Source organism: Mytilus edulis, chromosome 4, assembly GCF_963676685.1.
Source record: "Mytilus edulis chromosome 4, xbMytEdul2.2, whole genome shotgun sequence".
In the NCBI taxonomy this organism is placed as follows: Eukaryota; Metazoa; Mollusca; class Bivalvia; order Mytilida; family Mytilidae; genus Mytilus; species Mytilus edulis.
The window spans coordinates 20,497,090-20,525,032 of record NC_092347.1 but is presented as its reverse complement, the minus strand read 5'-3'; the positions used below and the strand labels follow the sequence as shown (position 1 = coordinate 20,525,032).

Sequence of the window (27,943 nt, the reverse complement as noted above, 5' to 3'; positions counted from 1 at the left end):
TAAGACAAATACTTTATTAAAGTCTCACCACTTGTTACATATAAAATATACAGCTTTTTAAAACACAAATTAACAACAAGAGCCACTCTATAAAGAGTTATGAGAGACTATAAAACAATTTTTCTTAAATTATTATACAAATACAACTTAAGACAACTATCATGAATATAAAATACATTTTCGCTTTATTAAAATTTCATAGCAGATTTTGGCAGTATAAAATACCATATTTTCATTTGTAAAAAGAAATATAAATTTCTCATTATCAGTCATATGTAAAAAATTCTCATCAACAATACTAGCATGGTTAAAAATAACATTACGAATATCTGAATATACAGGACAGTTTAACAAAACATGTTTTTCATCTTCAACGTCATCAGTACAGTTAAAACATAATCTATTTTCAATATCAATATTCTCATAACGACCAGTTTCAATTCTGATGGGTGATACACCACATCTAAATTTTGCTAAAGCACTCCTGTATCTACCTGGTATATTAAAAATTAAATAATTTTCTACGCCATATACATTTTTAAACATTCTATATGTACGTAATTTATTTTTATCATCTGACATAATCTTGTCATACCATTCTTCCTTAAATTTTGCAAAACATACATTTTCAATATTCTTAACTAAATCTTTGTTCAAAATAGCACCATTGCACAAATATTCCATATCAAGTTCTTTAAACTTATTTTTTACTCTAAAATGCCAATTTTTTACTTTTTTACATGTGTTACCCCATATAAACACTTTTTTATTTACTCTATCATCATTCATTTTATTAAAACGTGTCCAGTTTCTAAAAACACTAGTCCACTGTTTGATTTTACAAGGCTCACCATACAAAGACATATTAGGCGTGTATTTACCTACACCCATGAAAAAACGTATGGCTCTATTTTTAATACTATTTATACATGAAAAATCACGTGTTCCCCATATAGAGGCACCATAATCTATTACAGACCATACAAGTGTATCAAATAATTTTGTAGATGTACAATATTGAAATCCACCATTTATTAATTTAGCTTTACATTTAGATATTAACAGACCCAACGATCTACTGGCGGCTTTAGCAACTGCTTTTGCCATATTATCATAGCTTAAATGCTCAGTAAACAATAAACCTAAATATGTGTATTGGGAAACAATATCAATATTGTTACCATTAAACAAAAATGAAAATTTTTTATCTAGATACAGACTGTGTTCTAAAATGTAATATTTTAGATTTTTCTAAGTTAACAGTTAACAGTTACATGTACAAGCTGTCGTCGGTTTTTTTTTAATTACTTTTTTTTTCTTTTATGAATTCAACCATCTTCAATTCCTTTAAATCTTTGTAAGATATAGTTAGTTATCTGAATAATCAGAATCATTATCAGTTTCATCCGAGGTATCTGTATCTTAAAATAATAGATTGTACATGTAAAAAATCAAATAGGAAATCACAGATTCAAGACCTCACCATAGATAGCAGGTTGATTTATAATTTGACTCGTGTTTCGTCCGCATAAGACTAATCCGGGGTGCTCAATAAACACAATTGCAAAGCCAGAATGAAAACTATTAGACTAAACACAATTATAACAAAAACAACAACAACAACAACAACAAAAAAACCATGATAACATCAAGACAAAGAAAAAAACAAACGGAAAGCGATTAAAGTTCAAACAACAGTCTACAAATCATTTCATATATATATCTAAAGACTACGCAAACACAAGATCAATGGGTAATTCTATGTGCTGCAAAAGATAACTTTCTTATTCCAAATGTGCTCATCGAATTGTCAAATCCTGAAAACGAGAATTTATTAAGCAGATTGTGGTTATGATGATGGGGACTTATCTGTAGTCATCTGAGAAGCAGATACTGGCCAACCAAATCATGATTGCGGCCTCAAAAACTTTTGAAATCATTATCTTTCTAGGAAACATACTAACGAGTATACATATAAAACATATATAACTTTATTTTTTGCTGAAAATAGACTTAATTTTCAAAGGGACCAATTTTCTTAATCTGTAATGCTTATATAAGCCAAAAAACGTGCTACTTCACTTAAAGATCCTCAGCAAAATTCTTGAAATATCTTAATTTATTTTAAAAACTAAATACGCAATACATGTTCTAAGGGATGTATTACACATTGGTATTCACATAAATAAAGCTATCAAGTTAGTTACAAATATGTGTGACGTCCGAACAACAATGTTTTTCTATAATGGCTACAGGTATAGGGGGAAGGTTGAGATCTAAAAAAAAAAAACATGTTAAACCCCGCCGCATATTTGCGCCTGTCTCAAGTCAGAAGCCTCTGACGTTTGTTAGTCTTGTATGATTTTTAATTTTATTTCATATATATATATTTCGGAGTTTAGAATGAACTGAACCAGGACACATTTTTGTTTAGCGGCCAACCGAAGTACACCTCCAGCGGCAGGATTCTCGATGTGTTGAAGACCCATTGGTGGCCTTCGGCTGTTTTCTGCCCTTTGATTTGGTTGTTGTTTCTTTGACACATTCCCTATTTCCATTCTCAATTTTATTTTCACTGGTAATCATATCACATTTTCGTTGTTTAAATATAGCTGACCCTTCTCGTTGTTGGTTGGGTATATTAGTTGTTTCATGAGTTTGAATACTTTCTTTGGGGGTATCTTTCGTCCCTCTTTATCTCAAGGTTTTCAATTATTCCTGAGAAATTTGAATTAAATAACATCTTTATATAACTGGTATCTACAAATGTTTTATATGTTTTATAAATACCTGATAATCGTTTGAGTTGTAACAATATTGCTTCCCATCGTATGTTATTTCCACGTTTATCTTGCATTTTGTTGCTACAGTGGAGATCAGTTCTAACCTCTCATAAATTCTGTCAGAATCTGTCAGGAGAACTGTTCTAGAACAGTATGTAGAACTGTCAGCCTGACACCTTTTAGTCAGTTCTAGGTTAGAACTGTTCTAGCTAGAACTGATTTGGTCAGTTCTACCTAGAACTGATTTGGACAGTTCTAGCTAGAACTGATCCTGACAGTTCTACCCTAGAACAGTTTTAGACAGTACTAGCTAGAACTGACCAAATATTTGGTCAGTTCTACTTCTAGAACAGTTCTACGGTTAGAATTGATTTCAAATTCTACGGCTAGAATTGATTTATAAATTCTACAGCCAGAATTAATTTATAAATTCTACGGCTAAAATTGATTTATAAATTCTACGGCTAGAATTGATTTATAAGTTTTAAGAAATATTTGTCTTAATATAAAGGCTTCGGCAAAATAGCGATTAATATTATATAGAGTTTTGCTATTTTGCCGGTTTTATTTCAGATTCATAATCGGCAAGACAACATGTTTAACCCCGCCATATTCTGCATGTATGTCAGTGCCTGTTCCAAGTCAGGAGCCCGTAATTCAGTGATTTTCTTTTGTTGATGTGTAGTATAAAATATTTGTTTTTCTTCCATTTTTTTTACATAAATTAGGCCGTTAATTAGTATTATGGGGGGGGGGGGGTTATTATTTGAATTGTTTTACATTTTTTATTCTGGGAGTCGGGATGGCTCGTTATCACATAACAAAATTATCCTCATTAACCAAATGTAATATCTGTTTACGAGTAGTTTTCATACCTCGGACGGACCTGTTTAACGAAAATCTTTTGACCACATCAATCTAAACTGACTTTATTTGCTCTTCAGTCTTTCTGCAAATCTATATAGCTGCACAGTACTTAATTTTCAATTTTAGGTCAAGAGGGACTGTACTATACAAGTTACTGCAATATTGGAAAACAATTTTGTTCGCATCAATTTCTAGTGCCAGCATGCAGGGGCAGATCCAGCCATTTAAAAAAAGGGGGGGTTCAACCTATATGTTCAAATTCAAAAGCATTGACCGTCAAAAAAAAAAGGGAGTTCCAACTCCTGAACACCCCCCCCCCCCCCTGATCAGCCAATGAGCATGTCCTCTTTTTATTTAAAATATTAAATCATAAACAAATATCAGTAGTTTTCAAACTTCAGACTGAGTCGTATAATAAAATCTTTTGACCGCATCAACCGAATCTTACCATATTTGCTTTTTTTTATGTAAATCTAAATAGCTGCACAGTAATTCAGTTATAATTTTAGGTCAAGAGGGACTGTAGTATATAAATAACTACAATATTGGAATTGAGAGTGCCAGCATTTCCTATTTTTATTCAAAATATGCATCAGAAACAAATATCAGTCATGCCAGTAGTTTTCACACATCAGACTGACAGTAACATGTAATCATGTGATAAAATTATTTGTCTGCATCAATCAAAACTGACCATATTTGACCGCATCAACCAAAACTTACCATATTTGACCGCATCAACCAAAACTGACCATATTTGCTCTTTTTTATGTAACTCTTATAGTCGCATAGTAAATCTGTAATATTTTTATGTAAGGATGGATTGTAAAATCATGAAAATACAAATGATAGAAATATGGAAACACAATGCTACCTAATTTCATTTGCATCAATTTAGAATGCCAGCATGTCCTCTTTTTATTCAAAATATTGCATCATAAACAAATATCAGTAGTTTTCATACCTCAGACTGACTGGTATAACAAAATAATTTGTCCGCATCAACCAAAACTGACCATATTTGCACTTTATTATGAACATGATGTGAATCTTAATAGCCACAAAGTAAATCATGTATATTTTGATATCAGGATGGATTGTTAAATAAAAATGAAAGCAATATTGGAAAATAAAATTATGCTCACATCAGTTTATAGTGCCAGCATGTCCTCTTTTTCATCAAAATTTTGAATCTTAAACTAATTTCAGTAGTTTTAATATCTCAGACTGACTCATGAATATAACAAAATTATTTGTCGCATCAACCAAAACTGACCATATTTGACAGCATCAACCAAAACTGACCATATTTGACCGCATCAACCAAAACTGACCATATTTGCTCTTTTTTATGTAACTCTTATAGTCGCATAGTAAATCTGTAATATTTTTATGTAAGGATGGATTGTAAAATCATGAAAATACAAATGATGGAAATATGGGAACACAATGCTACCTAATTTCATTTGCATCAATTTAGAATGCCAGCATGTCCTCTTTTTATTCAAAATATTGCATCATAAACAAATATCAGTAGTTTTCATACCTCAGACTGACTGGTATAACAAAATAATTTGTCCGCATCAACCAAAACTGACCATATTTGCACTTTATTATGAACATGATGTGAATCTTAATAGCCACAAAGTAAATCATGTATATTTTTATATCAGGATGGATTGTTTAATAAAAATGAAAGCAATATTGGAAAATAAAATTATGCTCACATCAGTTTATAGTGCCAGCATGTCCTCTTTTTCATCAAAATTTTGAATCGTAAACTAATTTCAGTAGTTTTAATATCTTAGACTGACTCATGAATATAACAAAATTATTTGTCGCATCAACCAAAACTGACCATATTTGACAGCATCAACCAAAACTGACCATAATTACACTTTGTTATGAAAATCTTAATATATATATAGCCGCATACTAAATCACTTATAGTAATACATATACCGGTAACGATGGATTGTATAATTCAAATGACAGCAATATCAATGAATATTGGAACACATTGGCTACAAAAAAATTTCCACATCAATTTAGAATATCAGCAAGTCCTCTTTTTATTCAAAATATTGAATTGTTAACAAATTTCAGTGGTTTCGATATATCAGACTGAGTGAGAGTTGTTTTAACAAAATTATTTGACCGCATCAACATGATCAACCAAAACTGAACTTATTTACACTTTATCATGTAAATATACATGTATATACATTTAGCCTCATTGTAAACATGGTAAACCAATGTTATTTCTATGTGAGGACGGATCGTATGATAAAAATGACACCAACTTTGAAACACAATACACCTCATTGCTAATCCTGGCTGACCCGGCCTCTTGAACTTTTGAAGCATACAACAATGACAGTTTTCCATTGTGGCGTCAGATATTTTGTTTTATGACGTCAAAATTTTACGGGAACCTGTGTGATATCCAGTAATGGCAGACAAATTGCTACAAGGTGTATTTATACCATATCTAAGAATTTAGCCCGCCGTTATTTCCTCTCTGTATCCATAATAATGAACCGTCATTAAACATGCTAAAGTGACTTTTTAACATGTTTAAGTCAGTAGTTTGTGATGGGTTTTTTTAAAACAAAACTATTTAATGGCATCATCCAACACTCACATGACTGATTCATATACTTTATTTTAAAAATAAAATAAAAAGTACATGTATGGGAAGTTCTCTTCTTGGAATAGTATAAGTACTGTTAATATAATTTGAAGAAGGCAAAGAAAAATGCATGATTTTGTTTGTAGCCGAACGTCCAGTGGCAAATGTTTCATTCATGTTCAGATCCAGTATATTTTTCTGAGTTCCAGACTCCCAGATATCATTTATTTATATAATCGTTATGGATAAGTTTGGCTAAATGTATATATATTTTTTTTACGTTACACAACACTTTTTTCATGTAAAAATATCCCATAATTCATCCACTGTACAATTTTCGTTTAAACATTTGTCAAAACAGAATTATAAATGAATGTAAATCCAAGGCAAACAAGGTAAATTACGATTAAAATTCCATGAATTAAATGTAGAGTTTTATTTAGGAGACTGTTAAAAACGGGGAACGAAGAAACGTAGACAATGATGTTTCCGTATGCAATCTTATAAAAATATCTCCGATGAGTTGGATAACCTTCTATTCACTTCGATATTTGTACATGTAACGTAATAAAAGTCGTTTGATCAGTAAAAAATATAGAAAATCTGCTATTTAATATATAGCAAAGTAATTGAAAGTGATTTATTTCTTCTAAATTCTAAAGTGCCCTTACTGCAGTGACGTCATTTAGAACTGTTCTACAGTCCTGACTGATTAAGTCAGTTCTGCTGACAGTTCTACGGTTAGAAGTGATTTGGACAGTTCTACCTAGAACTGATCCTGACAGTTCTACCCTAGAACTGATCCTGACAGTTCTACCTAGAACTGATTTAGTCAGTTCTACCTAGAAATGATTCTGACAGTTCTACTTAGAACAGTTCTAGGGTAGAACTGTTCTAGGTAGAACTGTTCTAGGACAGGTTAGAACAGTTCTATGACAGAATATTCTGACAGTTCTAATGAGAGGTTAGAAGTGATCTCCACTGTATATATATTTGAGGGGGAGGACAGGGGGGTACCCTTCTCCCTTCTCCCACCCCTCTTCTCTTTTCTCCTACCCCCGTTCTCCTTTCTCCCATTAGAATAAAACATCTCCTTTTGAGATATTTTTTCTTGAAATATTAGATCATTTTTTAAAAGGAGAGATATTTTATTTTTTCTCCTTTCTCCAACTTTTTCTCCTTTCTCCCAGCCTTCCTCTCCTTTCTCCTACCCCTTTCTCCTTTCTCCCACCCCTTTTCTCCTTTCTCCTACCCCCTTTCTCCCTGTCTCCCTTACCCCTGTCCTCCCCCTCATATTTCCTTTGCCTAATATAGAATGTTTATTATTGTTATTACAACCGATCTTTTCAAAACATATTCACTTTCAACAACACACGAACTGTGCATTCACTTCTAACTATATAGGATAATGTTTATGCCATGATATTGTCTGTTTATGTTCGATTAGTGAGTTTGATTGTCTATTTGATATATCTGTCGCACCTTATCAGTGATTCAGTGTTCTAGAAACAAAAAAGTTTGTTTAGTATAGAATAAAATTGAGAATGGAAATGGGGAATGTGTCAAAGAGACAACAACCCGACCAAATAAAAAACAACAGCAGAGGGTCACCAACAGGTCTTCAATGTAGCGAGAAATTCCCGCAACCGGAGGCGTCCTTCAGCTGGCCCCTAAACAAATATATACTAGTCCAGTGATAAAGAAACATTTTAAAACTCTTCATAAGAATCGAATAGGAAAAGTTTCAACTTTAAAATTAATATCTACTAACTTAGCCTTTAACAGAATGATGTTGATGAAACCCATATGGGTACAAATCTTCACGCTCGTTTGAGATACTTTTGTCATATTTACATTAACGATAAAATACTGTTGTCATGTCGTCATATCAGCAAATAAAAAATACAAAAACTTATGTAATGAAGAGTTTTTGCCATGACTCGTACAATTTGGAAATGATCTTTGAAGATTTGGTAAAAAATTAAAACAACACGTTATAAACTGCATGCGTCCGATGTGCTTTTCTGGATATACTGTTTACAGGAACGCTCTCACCCGATTATTTGAATATTATAAAATGAAAAAGAAAAAAGAAAAAAAAAGGGATTGAATAAATGAAGTTATAAAAAATTAGCGCTTCGCTATTGGTTGATAGGTTGTAGTGAACTGTTTGGCTGTTGGATTTAAAATACAAACGGTTACATTGCAGAAGATATAATTTTAAAATCCATCTTCAAAGTTTGTACAATTAATGCTAACATTTACATTTTAAGGGCAAGGCCTTCTATAACCGACCATACGAATATGGGTTTTCTAATCGCTGATGGCCGTACGGTTACATGTACCAATAATTGCTAACATCCGCTTTATTTGAAATCTGATGAATTGTTGTCTCATTTGAATTCATGCCACATGTCTTTATTTATGTAAGGATAACATACATTAGCACGAAGATACATTCAGATTGTCAAATGATTTAATTTAGCGTCATAATGTAAACCGCGCTGATTTACGTCCATTATTCATAGTTCATTATTCAAAATTCAATAATGAAATATAATGAAATAGTTCACTATTCGATCACTATTCAATGTTTAAAAAATGATTAATGAATAATGAAATAGTTTATGTTTCATTATTCAACTTGAAGCGGTGAATAGTGAAATAAAAAATATAAAAAATGACTGTGACACTACAGTGGAGATCACTTCTAACCTCTCATTAGAACTGTCAGAATATTCTGTCATAGAACTGTTCTAACCTGTCCTAGAACAGTTCTAGCTAGAACAGTTCTACCCTAGAACTGTTCTAGGTAGAACTGTCAGGATCAGTTCTAGGTAGAACTGACTAAAACAGTTCTAGGTAGAACTGTCAGGATCAGTTCTAGGGTACTGAGAACTGTCTAAAACTGTTCTAGGTAGAACTGACCAAATCAGTTCTAACCGTAGAACTGTCAACAGAACTGACTTAATCAGTCAGGACTGTAGAACAGTTCTAAATGACGTCACTGCAGAAAGGGCAATTTAGAATTTTGAAGAAAAAATCAGTTCCAATTACTTTACTATATATAATAGCAGATGTTTCTATATTTTTTACTGATCAAAATTTACATGTACAAATATCGAAGTGGATAGGAGGTTATCCAACTCATCGGAGAAATATTTTTATGAGATTGCAAATGAAACATCATTGTTTACGTTTCTTCGTTCCCCGTTTTTAACAGTCTCTTCGTAAATATAACTCTGCATTTAATTCAAGTAAATTTAATCTTAATTTACCTTGTTTGCCTTGGATTTACATTCATGATTTAAGATTCTGTTTTGACAAATGCTCAAACGAAAATTGTACAGTGGATGAATTATGGGATATCATAGTAATGAACACAGTGTTGTTAAACGCAAGAAAACTATATGTACATTTGCACTGAGGTCTCAGATTTGCATTATCTCGTTGCTAAACTTATCCATAACGATAATGAATAATATCTGGAAGTCTGGAACGTCAGAAAAATATACTCGATCTGAACATGAATGAAATATTTGCCACTGGACGTAAGGCTACAAACAAAACCAATCATTTTCCTTCTTCAAATTATATCAACAGTATAGTCAGTATACCTTTCCAAGAAGAGAACTTCTCATACATATACTTTTCATTTTAAAATAAAGTATATATATACCAGGTGATGTGAGTGTTGGATGATGCCGTTAAATAGTTTTGTTTAAAAAAAAACCATCATGAACTACTGACTTAAAAAGTCACTTTTTGTGACGGTTCATTATTTGATAATTTAAGTTTGGATGTAACGGGTCTTCTGTCGTTATTGTGTTATCAGCGCCCATAGACATAAGTTAGTCATGTGACCGTAATGTCATCAACGTTTTTTCATGGTTTGGCAAGGTTTAAAATGGAATTTAGAATTAAATTATAAGAAAAGACTTATCATTTTTTTCTGTCTATTCGAAATAACATAAAAAATGTGGTGCACACGATTAAAAAACCCGCTTCGCGCATTTTTACATTAAAAAAAGCAAAATGATCAGTTTTGGCTGATGCAGTCATATATGGTCAGATTTGGTTGATGCTGTCAAATATGGTCAGTTTTGATTAATGCAGACACATATTTTTGTTACATGAGTCAGTCTGAGGTATGAAAACTACTGATGTTTGTTCAATTTCCAATATTGCAGTTATTTATATATACTACATGTACTACAGTAAAAAAATAATATAACTGAAGTACTGTTCAACTATATAGACTCACATAAAAAAAGCAAATATGGTCAGTTTTGGTTGATGCGGTCAAAAGATTTTATTATACAACTCAGTCTGAAGTATGAAAACTACTGATATTTGTTTACGATTCAATACTTTGAATAAAAAGAGGATATACTGGCACTATAAATTCATGGGAACAAAATTTTGTGGTCATTGTTTTTCAATATTGCTGTAACTTGTATATTACAGTCCCTTTTGACCTAAAATTATAACTGAATTACTGTGCAGCTTTATAGATTTGCAGAAAGAAAGAGCAAATAAGGTCAGTTTAGATTGATGCGGTCAAAAAAATTTATTACACGACTCAGTCTGAAGTATGAAAACTACTGATATTTGTTTACGATTTAATACTTTGAATAAAAAGAGGACATGCTGGCACTATAAATTCATGCGAACAAAATTTTGAGGTCATTGTTATCCAATATTGCTATAACTTGTATATATTACAGTCCCTCTTGACCTAAAATTATAACTGAATTACTGTACAGCTATATAGATTTGCAGAAAGAAAGAGCAAATAAGGTCAGTTTAGATTGATGCGGTCAAAAGATTTTATTACACGACTCAGTCTGAAGTATGAAAACTACTGATATTTGTTTACGATTCAATACTTTGAATAAAAAGAGGACATGCTGGCACTATAATTTCATGCGAACAACATTTAAATGAGGACAATAAATTTTAGTTGGACCCCCCCCTCTTTTTATGCCCCACCTACGATAGTAGAGGGGCATTATATTTTTTGGTATGTGCGTCCGTTCGTCCGTCCGTCTGTCTGTCTGTTCGTTCGTCCGCCTGTCCCGCTTCAGGTTAAAGTTTTTGGTCAAGGTAGTTTTTGATGAAGCTGAAGTCCGATCAACTTCAAACTTAGTATACCTGTTCCTTATGATATGATCTTTCTAATTTTACAGCCAAATTAAACTTTTGACCCCAATTTCACGGTCCACTGAACATAGAAAATAAAAGTGTGATTTTCAGGTTAAAGTTTTTGGTCAAGGTAGTTTCTGATGAAGCTGATCAAGTCCAATCAAATTGAAACTTAGTACACATGTCCCTTATGATATGATCTTTCTAATTTTAGTCAAGTTAAATTGTTGACCCCAATTTCACGGTCCACTGAACATAGAAAATGAAAGTGTGAATTTCAGGTTAAAGTTTTTGGTCAAGGTAGTTTTTGATGAAGTTGAAGTCCAATCAACTTGAAACTTAGTACACATGTTCCCTATGGTGTGATCTTTCTAATTTAATGTCAAATTAGATTTTTTACCCAATTTCACGGTCCATATAACATGTAAAATAATAGTGCGAGTGGGGCATCCGTGTACTTTGGACACATTCTTGTTTTTCAAACTGCTGGATCCGTCCCTGGTGGTTTGGGCCGGAATAACGTATTACATTAAGGTCAGATAATTTTGTTATGTAAAACGAGTCATCCTGACTCCCCGAATGACTAATGTAAAATAAATGAAATAATAATCCCCCCCCCCTCAATATTAACGGCTTAATTTATGTTCAAACAATGAAAGAAAAACAAATAATTTATGTAACACACCAACAAAAGAAAATCACTGAATAACAGGCTCCTGACTTGGAACAGTCACATACATGCAGAATATGGCGGGGTTAAAACCGGCAAAATAGCAAAACTCTTTATAATATTAATCGCTATTTTGCCGAAGCCTTTATATTTAGACAAAGAGTTCTTAAATTTAAACCAAATCAATTATAGCCGTAGAATTTATAAATCAATTTTAGCTGTAGGATTTAATAAATCAATTCTAGTCGTAGAATTTATAAATCAATTCTAGCCGTAGAATTTATAAATCAATTCTAGCCGTAGAATTTATATATATTATTTGTAATCAATTCTAACCGCAGAACTTTTCTAGAAGTAGAACTGACCACAGATTTGGTCAGTTCTAGGTAGAACTGTCTAAAACTGTTCTAGGGTAGAGCTGTCAGGATCAGTTCTAGGTAGAACTGTCCAAATCAGTTCTAACTAGAACAGTTCTAACCTAGAGCTGACTAAAAGGTGTCAGGCTGACAGTTCTACGTACTGTCCTAGAACAGTTCTCCTGACAGATTCTGACAGATTTAATGAGAGGTTAGAAGTGATATCTACTGTATATCCCGTATTTCTAAATTCGTCTTTTTGGTGTTATCTAACAAATATTCAAATAAATATCAGAAAAAAATAAATAAAAACACACTTTAAATTTTAATTTGTTATTTTTATCTAGTTCCTAGTTTCGGAGGATAAACTAGTGGGTTTTTCCTAACTATTTTTAACAAAAATTCCTTGGTTCAATGTATGGACGACCTGAATACCAAAACATTTTTTTTTTTAAATTGAAATACTCTACGTGGTCTTTCTTTTTTTTAATTTTCACTGGACCTTTGCTATTCTTCATCCTTTAATAAATCATGGATAAAACAAGTCGAGTGTGCCGCAATTCGCCGTTTCAGAATCTAATGCATCATGGGTAATATTCTTTGGTGTACGCTGCGACGCCATCTTGTTTCTAAGGACGCCGTAACGTTTACCGTAGCTGGTGCAAAAAAAAAAACGTCAATACTAATGGGTTGGACATGTGCCGTGTGCACAAATACATCTAGAAACACACAAAACTTGAGCTTTTTTAGAATTCCAAAAAACAATTTACGGAAAAAGTGGTTAAATGCCTTAAACTTAGAGGAGGAAGACGTAAATACGGGAACAAGAATTTGTTCTGAACATTTTTTCACTGGTGAAAAGGTTCTGAGTAACGGTATCCCCGACCTCTCAATTGGCATCACGTGTTATTCCGTAAGCAGTTGCAATGCTCAATGCAACTTTTCATTCATGATAAAACGTGGTCTAACAATAAAGTGCACAGGTGAATTAAATAAAAAAATATATAAAATTCGTGTTTTCATGATCATAGCTAAAAAATGTAATTATAATATAAGTATTGAATGCTTCTTTTTGTAACTTTATAGGGTTGTAAAAGCGTTGACCGTGCGCACATTTTTAGAATGAAGCGCTTCCGCGCTTCATACAAAATGTACTTCGGTCAACGCTTTTACACCCCAATAAATTTACAAAAAGAAGCATTCAATTCTTAATTAAATATTATTTCATTGCACTTTCAAAGATTTTTTTAAATTTGTGTAACTCAGTCTTATGTGCTTTACTTTTTGAGAAATAATGCTACAATCATCAAACACTAGAATTTAACAGTAATTCTTAAATGTTTGAGATTATTGACTATGTAGCCTTTTACCATAATTGTTTTTCGCGAAACAAGGAAATTAGACTATGATAAAATATAGTAGTACAGTTAAAGGAAGTATAAATGTAAAAAATAATTTTCAACTTTTTAAAAAAAATTGTACAAATGTACAAAAATAATGAAAAGTTATTTTTCAATATGTATTTGAATTTTATATTTTTATGATTTAATCTTTTTCGCCCATAAAAACGTAAATATAAGGAATAATTTTGAATGTTGACAAATAAGGGGAAGTAACTCTACCGGGTAGTTCAGTTTGTAAACCAATGCAATGGTGCAATTTATTTACGACCTAAAGTTAAGGTAATTGGTGTTAATTTAACAGTGTGTTTGACACCAAACCTGTCAAGTGAAGCCATGCACTTAATGGGTCACTTAATTTGACAGTTTACATAGCTAGATGAACTTCCTGTTCATGGAAGAATTACGAATTTGCCGGTATTTCAAAGGAATATTACTTATGAAATCAATCTCAAGACTAAGAAATACGGATGAAATCGGGTCATTTTCGGAATTCCCGGTTTATTTTAATGACCCGGCGGGTGTTCCGGGTTATCCCTCAGAATAGTGAAAATCTCGGGTCACACCCGCAGAATACGGGTCAGTTGACAGGTATGATATTACCCATGATGCATTAGATTCTGAAACGGCAATAGCGAGGGATAAAATTAACGAATATCACGGCCCAGGCCATGTGTAAATTTCCAACAATCTATGGCTTCCATGAATTATTTCGATTCTAATAGGACAAATACGGTCATTAAAAAACTGAAGCGAGGGTAGGTATGCTATGTGTGTGTGGCTGTTCGTTTTTACTCCCTGTTAGAGAAATCTCAAATATCTTTATAAATATGTAGCTTGCGTAGTTTATTCCGTGAATAACCGCTAGAAAAATACTTTTTAAATCTTTAAATTCTCAAACCCAACATTTGCCATTTTTAATTTACATGTTTTTCTCATAATCTTCCGTCAAATCCAAAGTTGACATTTTGTAACTAAGGAGCCTCCATGTTGACTTGCTGAAATGAGTAAATATGAGAATAATGCAATAGAATAGAAAATAAAACAAAACCTACCTCAAAAATAAGTTTTAATACAATATCATACCAATTCCGATGGTTCACGTAACAGCTAGAAAACTTTCAACTTTAGCGGTTTCATTTGTATGACGTCATGTTTTGAAATGACTTAAATGCGCCAAAAAGATTAATAGACTTTCGCGAAATTTTATGTAATTTTTATTTTGTTGACTTCTCCGAGTTCTTGTGCATTACTTCTTTTTATTATGCATACGAATAAGAATAAAAGTTATTTTGTCTTTTTTCAATTGCACTTTTTAAAACAATAAAATCGGCAAAGGGTCTGCAAATAGGTTCCAATATATGTAGATTTACGTGGGAAGTATATTGTAACAGCCATTATTATGTATATCTCTGAGTCTGCGTATATTTTATCGAGAATTTTATCACGGTGTTGTTTACAAAGCTAAAGAAGCACGTCATATTAGAATGACAATTAGAGGGGTAACGGAGCACCTTAATGCCAAAATACGCGTGAAAATTAAGAAATAGCCAATTTTGAATAATGAAATAGATATTTTGAATAATGGAATGGACTGTTGCGACCCTTTAGCCCCTAATTATAGATAAACCTTATACCTCATTCGAAAGCTTATTACTAAACTAGGAACATCCTTGTTGATTTTGATTTCCTAATGTTATTCATTCATATGACTCATGAAAGCATTTCTGCAAGTAACATTATACACATCAATTTCGTGGATTATTATAGGATTAAACACATTTTTTCTAGAGGTTATTTAAGGAATGACTGTAATATTTTTTCTGTCTATGAAGAAATAACATTAAAAATTTGGTGCACACTGAATAACTCGCGTAGCGGGTTGTTCTAACAGTGTGCACCACATTTTTTTTTATGTTATTTCGAATAGACAGAATAAATATTACAGTCATTTCTTATAATTTAATCCTAAATTCCATTTTAAACCGTAAAAAAAACATGAAAAAACGTTGATGACGTCACGGTCACATGACTAAATTATGTCTATGGGCTCATAACAAAATAACGTCAGCCAATCAGAAGACGCGTTACATTCAAAATTAAATTATTGATGTGTAAACCGGGGCGATTAACTCACAAACTGAATAAAAGTCCGAAGTTTGTGAGTAAGAGACCCGGTTTACACATCAATAACCTCTAGAAAAAATGTGTTTAATCCTTATAATTCTGCATCCAAACATACGCAATTATTAATTCACATTATTTGATTGATGGCTGCTATATTTACCATCAAAAGCACAATGGCATGTCGTAACTAAGCAGTGGCCGCCATTTTGACTTTCTAAAACCCATAAATGCCCGATAAATGCAACAGAATCTAAAATGAAATAGCACCTACCTCAAAAACTTCATTTTAATTAAATTATTTGAATATCCGAATTTGAAGCGTACACGTAACGAAATCTCTCCCTTGAATATTTTCATTCGTATAACGTCGTGTTTTTCCATGACGTAAATTCGCCAAATCCTTCATGAAATTTCGCGGAATTTTATTCAAATTTTATTTGTATACATTTTCGAAGCTTTTGTGCATTTATTTTATTTCTTTGTTTTGTTAAATATGCATTAGAATAGAAACAACTGTTACGCAATTGTTTTATAGTCTCAATTTGATGAAAATCCCAGTATCCCTGCAAGAATGTGTATCGCGCATGAATAGATTACGAAAGTAGTTTCGGAAACATGGTTTATCGAAGTGTAAACCAAGAGAAAAATTCCCAATTACCAATCCAATTCAAGTATTTATAGATATGCAAATGATATAAGAATTATATATTTATAAATTTGTTAACCATCTCACCTTTTTTATTATTGTCTTTCTTCTAGTCTCAAAACTCTTATTTCGTCGAGTTGAATTTTCAAAATAAGTTGTATTTCGTGAGTTTCCTGTTCTTTGCTGAGACTTAGCCTAAGTAAATATAATATTCATATGTATACCTTCAACGAGTGTTTCTATAATAACTTTTAACCCTTCTGCTCGACAAAATAGAAGTCATTGTACCATTTATCATACAACGCCTGCTGTACATTTTTGTAGCTGCGCACCTGTAGTTCTTAGGTCCTTTAAAGTTATGTTTTTTTTTACTATTTGCGGACCATAGAGCTACGAAATTTTCCTATATCAAAACGTTCGGAATTGCGACCCAGGTTCAGGTCGCACTTATTTCCCCAAAAAATATTGTTTATAGTCCATGCAAAGTTGTCAATATATAATAGCTCGTTTCGTTAAATATTTTTGTAGGATATGACGTACCTATTTATATGTTTGAATATTCATTTCCGTAACATTATTATCTAAATATTCCCATTTGTATACATTCTCCGCCTATTTTGTTCGGCCTTATTGAATCTAGGCGTGACGTCAAGAAAATCAAGAAAAGAGCCATAAACTACAAAAAAATGTACTTCTGCTATTGATTCGAATTTGTGTTCTAGTTTTGTTGCAATGATCATGGACATTGCTAACCATAAACCATTCAAGCCCTATCAACGAATTCTAAAGATCAGGAAAAACGTAGTTTGTTTAAAGTACGATTCGGCAAAATAGGTTAAAATGCTGTCGGAATATTTTCCACCGGAAATCTGTACTACAAACTTTTACCTGATTTTGTTTTAAAAACTAAAACTAAACCCTTAATTTCATATACTTACACTAAGCTTATTGCATCCACAATTTTCAACAACGAATGGGTTTTAGAGGCCTTTCACCTCAAAGATGCGATATCAAAACCTCCGAATTGCTTATCTGCTTTGTCGTAATACATTATAAATAATCCACCAGGTCATTATATTACAGGCGATTTTTGCATCGTAAGCAATGAAAAACTAAGGACGTTTTCAGCTGAGGAAACAAACTATTTAATTCCCTCGCCTACTGACTGGAAAAGAACCAAGGGTTACTAATGGATGCAGATGAATACTTAGCAATGAAATGGCTCGAACCAGATAAAACAGAAATGTGACTATTCGTTCATGCATTCAGAAACTACGATGTACTATGAACACACGGGTTTCTAAATCATTCAAGAACCCGACGGTTGTGGATGCTTTATTCTCTTTTCGTGACAAATATATCATTGTTCCAGAAGAAAAATCCTCCAATAATATTATCTTCAAAGGAAAAAACATTATTTGGAATGTCTTATAAAAGAGCTTGGAATTAATAGCAAATACCGTTTCGGTAGATATTTTTCTAGGATATGACCTACCTTTTTATGTTTGAATTATTTCCTTAACACTATTATCTAATAATCCCATTTGTATACATTCTCCGCCTATTTCGTTCGACCATATTGAATTTCGTCGTGACGTCATAAAAATAAAAAAAAGAGCACTAAACTACTTCCGTTATTAATTCGAATTTGTGTTCTAGTTTTGTATAGATAAGTTGCAATGATAATGGACATTGCTTACCATAAACCATTCAAACCCTATCAACTTATTCTAAAGATCAGGAAAAACGTAGTTTGTTTAATAAATATCTGGATCATCAAAATCGTCAAATAATCACAATCCTAAAGTGCTGAATGATACTCTTTATGCAGTAAACGATGGCCATCAGAAATATAGAGATGAAATCTATTCAATATATGGTGTTAATCAGATGTGGATTCTTAAAAATAGGAAATATTTCTTGCCAAATCTAAAATTACAATCCCTGCAATTTTGCAGCCAAATTTCGACCATCGATGTTTCTACGCTTTAATTATCCTACTATATCCAATGCTCATTTGAAAGATCGAATTAATCATATCATTAAACATAGCTTTTTCTATAAAAATGGGATTAGTAGATATACATTTCTAGTTTTGGGTTATTATTTAACCTTTTTTTTATGATTCAAAATGATTCTATCAGAAAATACACTGAAGATGGTAAACATCTTTTTGATCGACAATACATTTAGTAAGTTTCGGGGATTGATATTTCAACTGGTAAATTTTCTGCAATCCTGTTGGCTGATTTCCTTTTAACCGCATAAGAAGCAGAATTCATTCAGAACCTTGGGAAATTCTTTAATCTTTCCATTCAAATTTATTGATAATGTTCTATCACGAATGTCTTGTAAAAGAATTGGGTATAAAGGAGCACTCAGGTAATCCCACATACAAAGACATATCATTTGACAAGGATGAGATTTTAGCAAATCATAAGTCCTTCATGGCTTCAATAAACATTGCATTGAACACCAAATCGGAGGACTTACCTTGTTTGTATTGGATACCAAAGCTTCATAAAATTCCGTACAAACAACGGTATATTGCTGGCTCATCTTCATGTTCTACTAAAGAATTGTCCATTAGATTGACTAAAATTCTGTCCGCAGTGAAAGAGGGTCTTCAGAAATACTGTGAAACTGTTTACTCGCGTAGTGGTATTAACCATATGTGGATTCTTAAAAATTCTAAAGAACTTCTAGACAATTTTAAATCTCGGTCTTTTTCTGAAATTAGTTCCATCAAAACTTTTGATTTTTCAACCCTGTATACCACCATTCCCCATGTGAAATTGAAAAATCGCCTTAAAGAAATAATCCACAATGCCTTTCAACATAAAAATGGTAGCATACGCTATAAATTTATTACTTTGGGATTTCATAAGGCATATTTCGTAAATAGTGACAAACAAAAAGGTAAGATATGCTACACAGAAGAACAAGTGGTCAGTATGCTGGAGTTTCTTATCGACAACATATTTGTTGAGTTTGGAGGTAGACTTTTCCAACAAATTGTCGGCATTCCTATGGGAACAAACTGTGCGCCTCTTCTTGCCGACCTCTTCTTATTTTCATATGAATCGGAGTTCCTCCAGACACTTGTAAAAAACAAGAGAATCAAAGAAGCCAGATTATTTAATTTCACTTTCAGATATATTGATGATGTTCTTTCCATAAACAATCCGAACTTTTCTGATTGGGTTCCATTAATATATCCCCCAGAACTAGAGATTAAAGAAACAACAGACACGGCTTCCTCCGCCTCATTTTTAGACTTATATCTCGAATTTGACTTACACAGTCATCTCAGTACCAGAATCTATGACAAACGAGACGATTTTAATTTTGAAATCATAAATTTCCCCCACCTTAGTAGCAATATACCAACTTCACCTGCATATGGGATATATATTTCCCAACTTATTCGATATTCAAGAGCTTGCAGCTCCTACTCAGACTTTGTAATACGTCATCAGTGTCTGAGTAGAAAGTTGATGAAACAGGGGTATGTCAAAGAACGTCTCGTTCTTTTTCTAAAAAAGTTCATCGGAAGGTACCAAGACCTTGTTGATAAATATTCCGTATCAACTTCTCAAATAATACACGATGGTCTTGATGTATAGATTCTTCGTACTGATGTTGTTTATCATCTTAACAACGTGTTTTATAGTTCTTTCATTTGTCTTTGTTCTATTATTTATATTACTTTTACTGTTAAATGGTTTCATGTGATATCCGTTTCACGTGGCTCGGTACTTATACATCTCGTCAATGTGTTTGTATTGGCTTTCATTTTTTTGTGGTTTGTTTTGTATTTCCGACTTTTTGTATTTCTTTTGTTCTTATAACGTGACTCTGTACTTTAAAAGATCCCGTCAGTATGATATTGTTCTATTATATGTCATTATGATATATTTCTATTATGAATTACAATATACGTTGAACCACAAACGTCAAAATCATTCAATCGCGTAGTGGTATTAACTATTTTTGGATTCTTATAAATTCTATATATAACTTTTGGACTAGTTTAAATCTCGGTCTATTTCTTAAATTTATTCTTACATACTTTTGATTTTTTAACCCTGTATACTAACATTCCCATGAAAATTTTAAAATTGTTTGTACGCACATTGAACGACAAATTTATGTGACGTATAAAATTTTCTGACGTCAGACACTCAAATGTGTTCGTAGATAATAGATGTTTTTGTGTTCTGTTAAATTGTTCCTTTTAAAATTGTTAAACGATGATGACTGATGTACCCATATTTTGACTATTATATTTATTGTGTCTGTTTATTCAACGCATCAATGTAAAAATATCGGAAATTGATGAGACTGTCATTACAAAAGTGAGAGGGTTAGCGCTATAGAACCAGGTTTTATCCACCATTTTCTACATTTGAAAATGCCTGTACCAAGTCAGGAATATGACAGTTCTTGTCCATTCGTTTTTGATGCGTTTTGTTATTTGATTTTGCCATGTGATTATGGACTTTCCCAATTGATCTTCCTCTAAGTTCAGTATTTTTGTGATTTTACTTTTCACTAAATACGAAAAATTTCAGTCGGTACTTGCATCTCCTGTATCACAGTGAACTTAAAATTAAGAATATTACAAGTTTGTGTCTGTGTGTTTCGTTTGTGGTTTGAATTCTATATGGCCCACTTATTCGGATGACCTGTGCAAGTGGTTACACAAAAAAGATGTCATCGATAGATAAACACAGATATGTTCAAATTATAGAAGAAAAAACTCTGTCCTGACAAAAATGTGACATCTTTTAAAATACGATTTACATTTGTCAGCCAGTTATAATTCATTTTTCTAAAAATTATGATGATTTTACTAATTTTTAATATTTTAAAGAATGTATTTTTATATTGTAATCGATTAGACGAGGACACACATACTAAATTTAAATAAAAGTTACTTGCCTTTACTTTACTGGAATTGTCATCGCCTAGAATCCACAGCCATACAATGCGAACCAGTGCTATGATAAAGGATATGATGCTACCTATCATAATAAATGTCTAGTTTACTCAATGTGTCAGTTTTGTGACAGAGACTAAAGTACAAAAATATTTAATCATCTCATTTAATACTGCAATCTTATATAGATAAACATATCCTTTGTGTTGAGATTATTATTTGATTCATAAACTGTTATATCAGAAATCTAAATGATTTAATATCGTAATAAAGGAAGTATTTTCAAAGTTAGTTTAAGTCACTTAAACGACAAGACTTCATTTAAGTTATCTGTTATAAAATCATGAAGTTCTACGTTTATTTGTCCCCGTTAATATTTTCACTAGGTACGAGTCAATATGATCAGTGAAAAAAGAAAATAAATGTATTAAATACTGTAATTTCGCTAGGTTCAGGCCAATATGCAAGTATTAGATATCATATATGAACTTAAAAGAGGGACGAAAGATACCAAAGGGACAGTCAAACTCATAAATCTAAAACAAACTGACAACGCCATGGCTAAAAATAAAAAAGACAAACAGAAAAACAATAGTACACACGACACAACATAGAAAACTAAAGAATAAACAACACGAACCCCACCAAAAACTAGGGGTGATCTCAGGTGCTCCGGAAGGGTAAGCAGATCCTGCTCCACATGTGGCACCCGTCGTGTTGCTTAAGTGATTACAAATCCGGTAAATAGTCTAATTCGGTAGGTCATATTCATGAAAGGGAAGGGGATTGTAGTTACGACGTAAGGAACATATCCGATATCATTTGTGAAACGGTTATTCCATAACGGTCAACCAACTCGTGATGGCGTCCGTAAAATTTACGAAGGGATGATTTCAACTTCACCATTTGGAACTCTTGGTTTAATAGCTTCCTTGTGAGCAGCAAACCTCTATCAAGAAAATCATGATAGGAAATGCAAGCACGGGAATATCGTATCAATTGGGAGATATATACCCCGTATGCAGGTGCTGCTGGAATGTTGCTACTTAGAAATGGAAAGTTCACAATTGGAAAGCTGAAATCATCTCTTTTGTCGTAAAGTTTTGTTTTCAACCGACCCTCATTGTCAATTTCTAGATGTAAGTCAAGATATAAAGCCGACTTAACTGTATCTGTAGTATCCTTTATCTCTAGTTCGATTGGATAGATGCGTTCCACATAGTCACCAAATTTTGAATTGTTTAGTGAAAGAACATCATCTATATAGCGGAAAGTAGAGTTAAAGGATATTGCTAACTTTTTATCTTTCTTCCTAAGAAGTTCCTGCATGAAGTCAGCCTCATAATAATAAAGAAACAAGTCGGCGAGTAGAGGGGCACAGTTTGTTCCCATTGGAATGCCGACAGTCTGTTGAAAAACACGTCCTCCGAACGTAACAAATATGTTGTCAATCAAGAAATCAAGCATCTTGATAATATCAGTTTCAGAGAATTTTTTGTTTAAAGCTATGCTAAATATATAGGCAGATTTGCATATATTATATCAAGAAAATTGGCCAGAATGATTTTGACTGGACTGCAAGAATTTTTGCATTGGGATAATGCGGAAAGATACAACATTTCTGAGTCTTTTATTTCAAAAACATTTACAACAAGAACTATCTTTAAAAAAGATATCCGACGTATTTAAATTTGAGTATGTTTAAAACTATCATTTCGATAACTTTCAGAAGCACAAAGATACCATTTAAATAACTTTTTCTCTGTTTGTGTTCAGTATTCTCGGTCCTCGTATCTTTCTGTTTACATTCACCAACACCCCGTGGAAATCTCACATGCGTAGGTGCGTTCTAAAAGTCATGTACGTTCGTACAACAAAGTGTACATTAAAAATTATATAATTGTCCCGAATAAACAGCTGTCACGGATGCAAAGAGCTATTGGAGAAACAATTATTTTAATAAAAATATAAATCTTTGTAAGATCTAGTTCAAATATTTATGGTTTTTCACTTGCTTTCCATCACGATATAAATGACGATACGTTTTTTCAAACACAACCAAATCACCCACCATGACTGCAGCATTTTGTCCAATCACAGAAAGGAATTTCGAGCATGCGTATTCTGTTGCCATAGTTAAGCGTCCTTAAGTTCAAAGGGCACACACCGAATCTATACCGACTACGTCGGAAAAAGGGTAACAGAGCTTTCTTTTCCTAAATAAGCTTGGGTTTCATCCCTCTTTCAAAACAATTGTATTAGAAAAATATACGTCCGTTCTTCAAAATTACTCCATATAAATCTTTGGCAATAAAATGAATTCACAGGAATTCTTTTAAGGAAACCTCAAAATCTTGATGTGGAATCTTTGACTTTGGCTGATTAGAAACATTAAAATACAGCTAAATTTCGTACCTCACATGATTAATTTTGCTATGCAAACGTTTTTTTTTTGTCACCCCTTTTTTGTAAACCTTTTCGTCTAATTGTTATTTTCTGTTGATTTCAAAACCAATGGCGTAGTTTACAATTGGATCTACAATTCAAATAAAAAAACAAGTTTTAGTTGTTGCCCTTTGGACCGAAAGTTCGACATTATACCTCTTCGAATCTTAAAATGTTAACAATTTTCAGGGACAACTGCATCAGCGAAACGATTATCTCTGGAAAAAAAGCTCACACTGCCATGATAAATCAACACCCAAAAAAATACATATTTGAGGACACAGATTTTGAGGATGTCAACAACATTTGGACCAACATATAAACTTGATTTGAGATGCCACCAACCATCACGTACCAACTAGGAACATATTATCAAAACATTCTAATCCATGGAGGAACTCAGATCTTAGACAACTAATTAATAAAAAGCAGAGGGCTTATACCCTGGCGAAGAGCAATGGTTAAAAAGGTGACAAGAAGAAATACAAAACTACAGAACATACAGAGTTTAGATAAGCAAACAGTTCTTGCATGGCAAATGTCGTAAGCAGCGACTTAGAGAAAACACCCTTAGAGATTCTGGTCATATGCGAAGAACCGGAAACATGATGTATCCCAGATTGTGACCTTGATGGCTTCCTCCATAGTGACACATACAATATGGCATCTATACTGAACTAGTTCACTTCCAACCATGGACAATATCATCATTCATAAAAGAGGCATATACAAACTCTTTGTCTCATTGGCACTCACACCACATCTTCCTTTATCTATCTTAAAAGGACTACGAATGTCATGCTCGAACAGACGACAGCGGAACTAGTAGCTCCTTATCTTTCCCAAATGTTTCAGGTATCCCCGGACAGGGTTAAGTCTCAAGATAAATGGTGTAAGGCGAACATCGTGTCAATCTACAAGAAAGTAGAGAAATACTAACCCTCAAATTACAGACCTTTTTTTTCAAAATCCTCTGACAAGGTACCAAACCAACGCTTGCTCCTGGACATATCACATTATGGTATGAAAGGAGCAACGTTGATCTGGATAAGAAAAAACCACTTCCTGAGCAGCAGCAGAACTCAGTGATTTGTCCCAGAAGAACATACATACTCCTTTAGATGATGTTATATCTGGAGTTCTACATCGAACAGTCTTATGCGCTATTGCTGACATTTTTCAACGACATACCAGATTTAACAAGTGTCACACCCTGCAAACTACTGACACCTAACATGGACACCAACTAGAAGTTGTTGATCGCGTGTATACACTTAACAGATTAAAATTTATTCAACACCTCTAGGTTCGGTAAAACCCTTCCGTTGTGAAGGTAAATTTACTTCTAAAGGGAAATATTTGCTTTTACAGTCGTGTAAATGGCTGGAGCTACGTAACAGTGCTTCATGTGGTGAAATCAAAGACTTGAAATTCCCTTGATCTCCTTGGATAAAATATAGTAATATACCAATTGACCAAATTAGTGACTGTGAATTAAGTTGCTACGAACGACAACTTTTATTCAATATCCAATCATCAACATTGCCATATAAGATCAATGAACCTAAGCCACACATCCAGGTACCAGTCTTGTATAACAACTTCAGTTTCCGGTGCATGTCAAAACACAGAGGGAAACAAAATAGTGCATTTTTTCTAAAAAATATTCTGAACTCAATTATTTCTGTTTGATTATAGGTTTATGCTGAATTGAAACATATATAGACTTACAAAAAATCTTGCATCTTTTGGGGGATATCAATCCAGGAAGGTGGAAGGATATCATGTTTACTGGAAGTGGTGCGGCCTAGTAAAAACAGCAAACAGAAAGTAGAAAAAAAATGCTTTGACTTCAAAGTTACGTAACTTTTTATTCTTCATGGCAAGACCCACTTTTTTCTCGATTATATCACAATTTCACATTAGTCCATTACACAATATGAACATGAATGTTTTTTCTATGTATCATTTTTTATTTTTTTAATTTCATAGATCAGCTGTTTAACAAGTAAGCTTATGGAGCAGTCAATTACAAGACTGCAATCAATTATATATCTATGCTAGAACTGTCGTTTTGATTTCCATATTCAAGAAACTTATATCTTTTTAGGTGCAAAAATGTAACAATTGATATTGTCGAACGTCTCTTCAATAATTGCGTATTTATTGAGAAAATAAGTGTGAAAAGGAAAAAGATTTTCCGCAAGAACATATTTCTTCAGGCGGTTTTTGGAATATACCTGCGTATGTTTTGTTGTGTCTAAAAAGTCAAATTAAGTACAAAAGTTATAGTTTTAATGCCCATTTTATTCGACCAAAGTTCCACTGCTATAGTTGATGTAAAATATATTTTGTAATCAGTTTGCTAGTCTGTTTTCAAATCATGTTTTTTTGTTTTTTTTTGTAAAGACCAATTTATTTCAATCTTGACAAATGCAAACATAAACTTAAATTTTTGTATGGAAACACTTAGTCTTCGTAGTCATTACTAGGAGTCCGTGGGGATTGTAGTACTCACGAAATACACAATCTTGTTTACACAAACCGTTGTTCGTTGTGTGTTGTCCTCTAAAAAACACCCAACACGGCCACCTTGGGTAAACATAGAACATGGTGATTAGTCTGATATCTTGAAAATCATTATCTATACTATTAAACGAGAAGACCTCATTTTTGGTGTCGCTTCTCTTCTTTCCACAATAAATTAATCAACACGCCTCTATGTCCTATAGGTACAGTGCATAGTCGGATTTGTCATCCATTCATATGATTATTCAGATTGAGTTATTTTGGGAGAAAAACGAGAAAAAGGGCATCCGGATATTGTCCCGTCATTAGACAAAATTTTAAGTCAGATTAGACTTCCGGTTTGCGTTTTTCTGTATACTTTGAACATACATATACTACAAATAAAGTGTATTTTCTGAATTCTATCTGCTATCATTTTCAAGTTTACTATCCACGGTGGTCACAGAGTTTATTCAATAGAGAGGGTCTGTATACTATATCAATGACCACCATGGATCGATTAGAAAACTTAGAATTGAAAGTAAATACACTTTATTTATATATAGATACAGATAAGCGCTAAAATTATTCATGTGCACTTTTGATACCTTTTCTGAAATTCTCCAGTCATTAAATCTTTTACAAAATTCATTGATTACAAAAAAAAGAAGATCTGGTATGATTGCCATGTTGACAACTCTCCACAAGAGAACAAAAAGGCACCGAAATGACAATGTAAAACAATTCAAACGAGAAAACTAGCGGCCTTATTTATGTACAAAAAATGAACGAAAAACAAATATGTAACACATAAACAAACGACAACCACTGAATTACAGGCTCCTTACTTAAATGTTCATAACATACTAAATGTATATTCATATTGAAATTGATAGAAAACCACAAATTGGGAATTTTGGAAATAAAGGAGGAGGGATTAAAAAAAAAACATTTTCCTGTCCCTAATAACCTATGATTTATGATACTTTTGCTGAAATTCTCCAGTCATTCAATATTTCACAAAATTCTCTTTACATACTTTAAACTACGCTCTGAATGCCTGCGATTTCGCGGGTGTGTTCTAGTTAATAATAGAAAGCAAATCAGACAGGATCTACATTAATTCATGATGATTTTCGCAATCGCCGCCATTATAGTATCAGACGAATCATGACGACGGGTGGTTTCCTTGAATGACGATTGATTACAGTTTTTGGTATTTTATTTAAAAGGGCATTTCCTTAAAGTAGAATAGCAGTAGAAATTGTGTAAACATCCGTGGTGTTGTGGTTAGTGCATCGGACTACTTACATTAGGATTTCTGGTTTCAGGGACTGCATTTTCGTCTCTCTCTTGACGAGTATGGTCTCGCATGTAAAGAACCCTTGTAGAGTTCAAAATCGGTAGGGTAATGCTGCTACA

The 27,943-nt window shown here is 32.8% G+C and overlaps 1 protein-coding gene across 3 annotated transcripts; it reads right to left on the bottom strand.

Moving 5' to 3' along the window:
* Positions 1-12: 12 nt before the first annotated feature.
* Positions 13-27,887, bottom strand: LOC139519176 (uncharacterized). 3 transcript variants are annotated; one of them, XM_071311038.1, is made up of 4 exons: positions 23,984-27,887; positions 21,571-21,653; positions 16,714-16,821; positions 13-1,421 (listed from the first exon to the last, which is right to left on the bottom strand). In XM_071311038.1, exon 4 carries the CDS (start codon positions 1,105-1,107, stop codon positions 160-162), a length of 948 nt encoding a protein of 315 aa, XP_071167139.1. In that variant the 5' UTR covers positions 1,108-1,421; positions 16,714-16,821; positions 21,571-21,653; positions 23,984-27,887; the 3' UTR covers positions 13-159. The 3 variants fall into 3 exon arrangements, 2 of the variants coding, with proteins under 2 accessions (XP_071167139.1, XP_071167140.1); XM_071311039.1 differs by lacking the exons at positions 21,571-21,653; positions 23,984-27,887 and adding exons at positions 18,122-18,961; positions 21,175-21,554; XR_011663533.1 differs by lacking the exons at positions 13-1,421; positions 21,571-21,653; positions 23,984-27,887 and adding exons at positions 13,881-14,851; positions 18,122-18,961; positions 21,175-21,559.
* Between the last annotated feature and the right edge of the window lie 56 nt (positions 27,888-27,943).

Coding starts and splice junctions, on each gene's coding strand:
- LOC139519176 (XM_071311038.1), bottom strand. CDS start 1,107: ATGGCAAAAGCAGTTGCTAAAGCCGCCAGTAGATCGTTGGGTCTGTTA.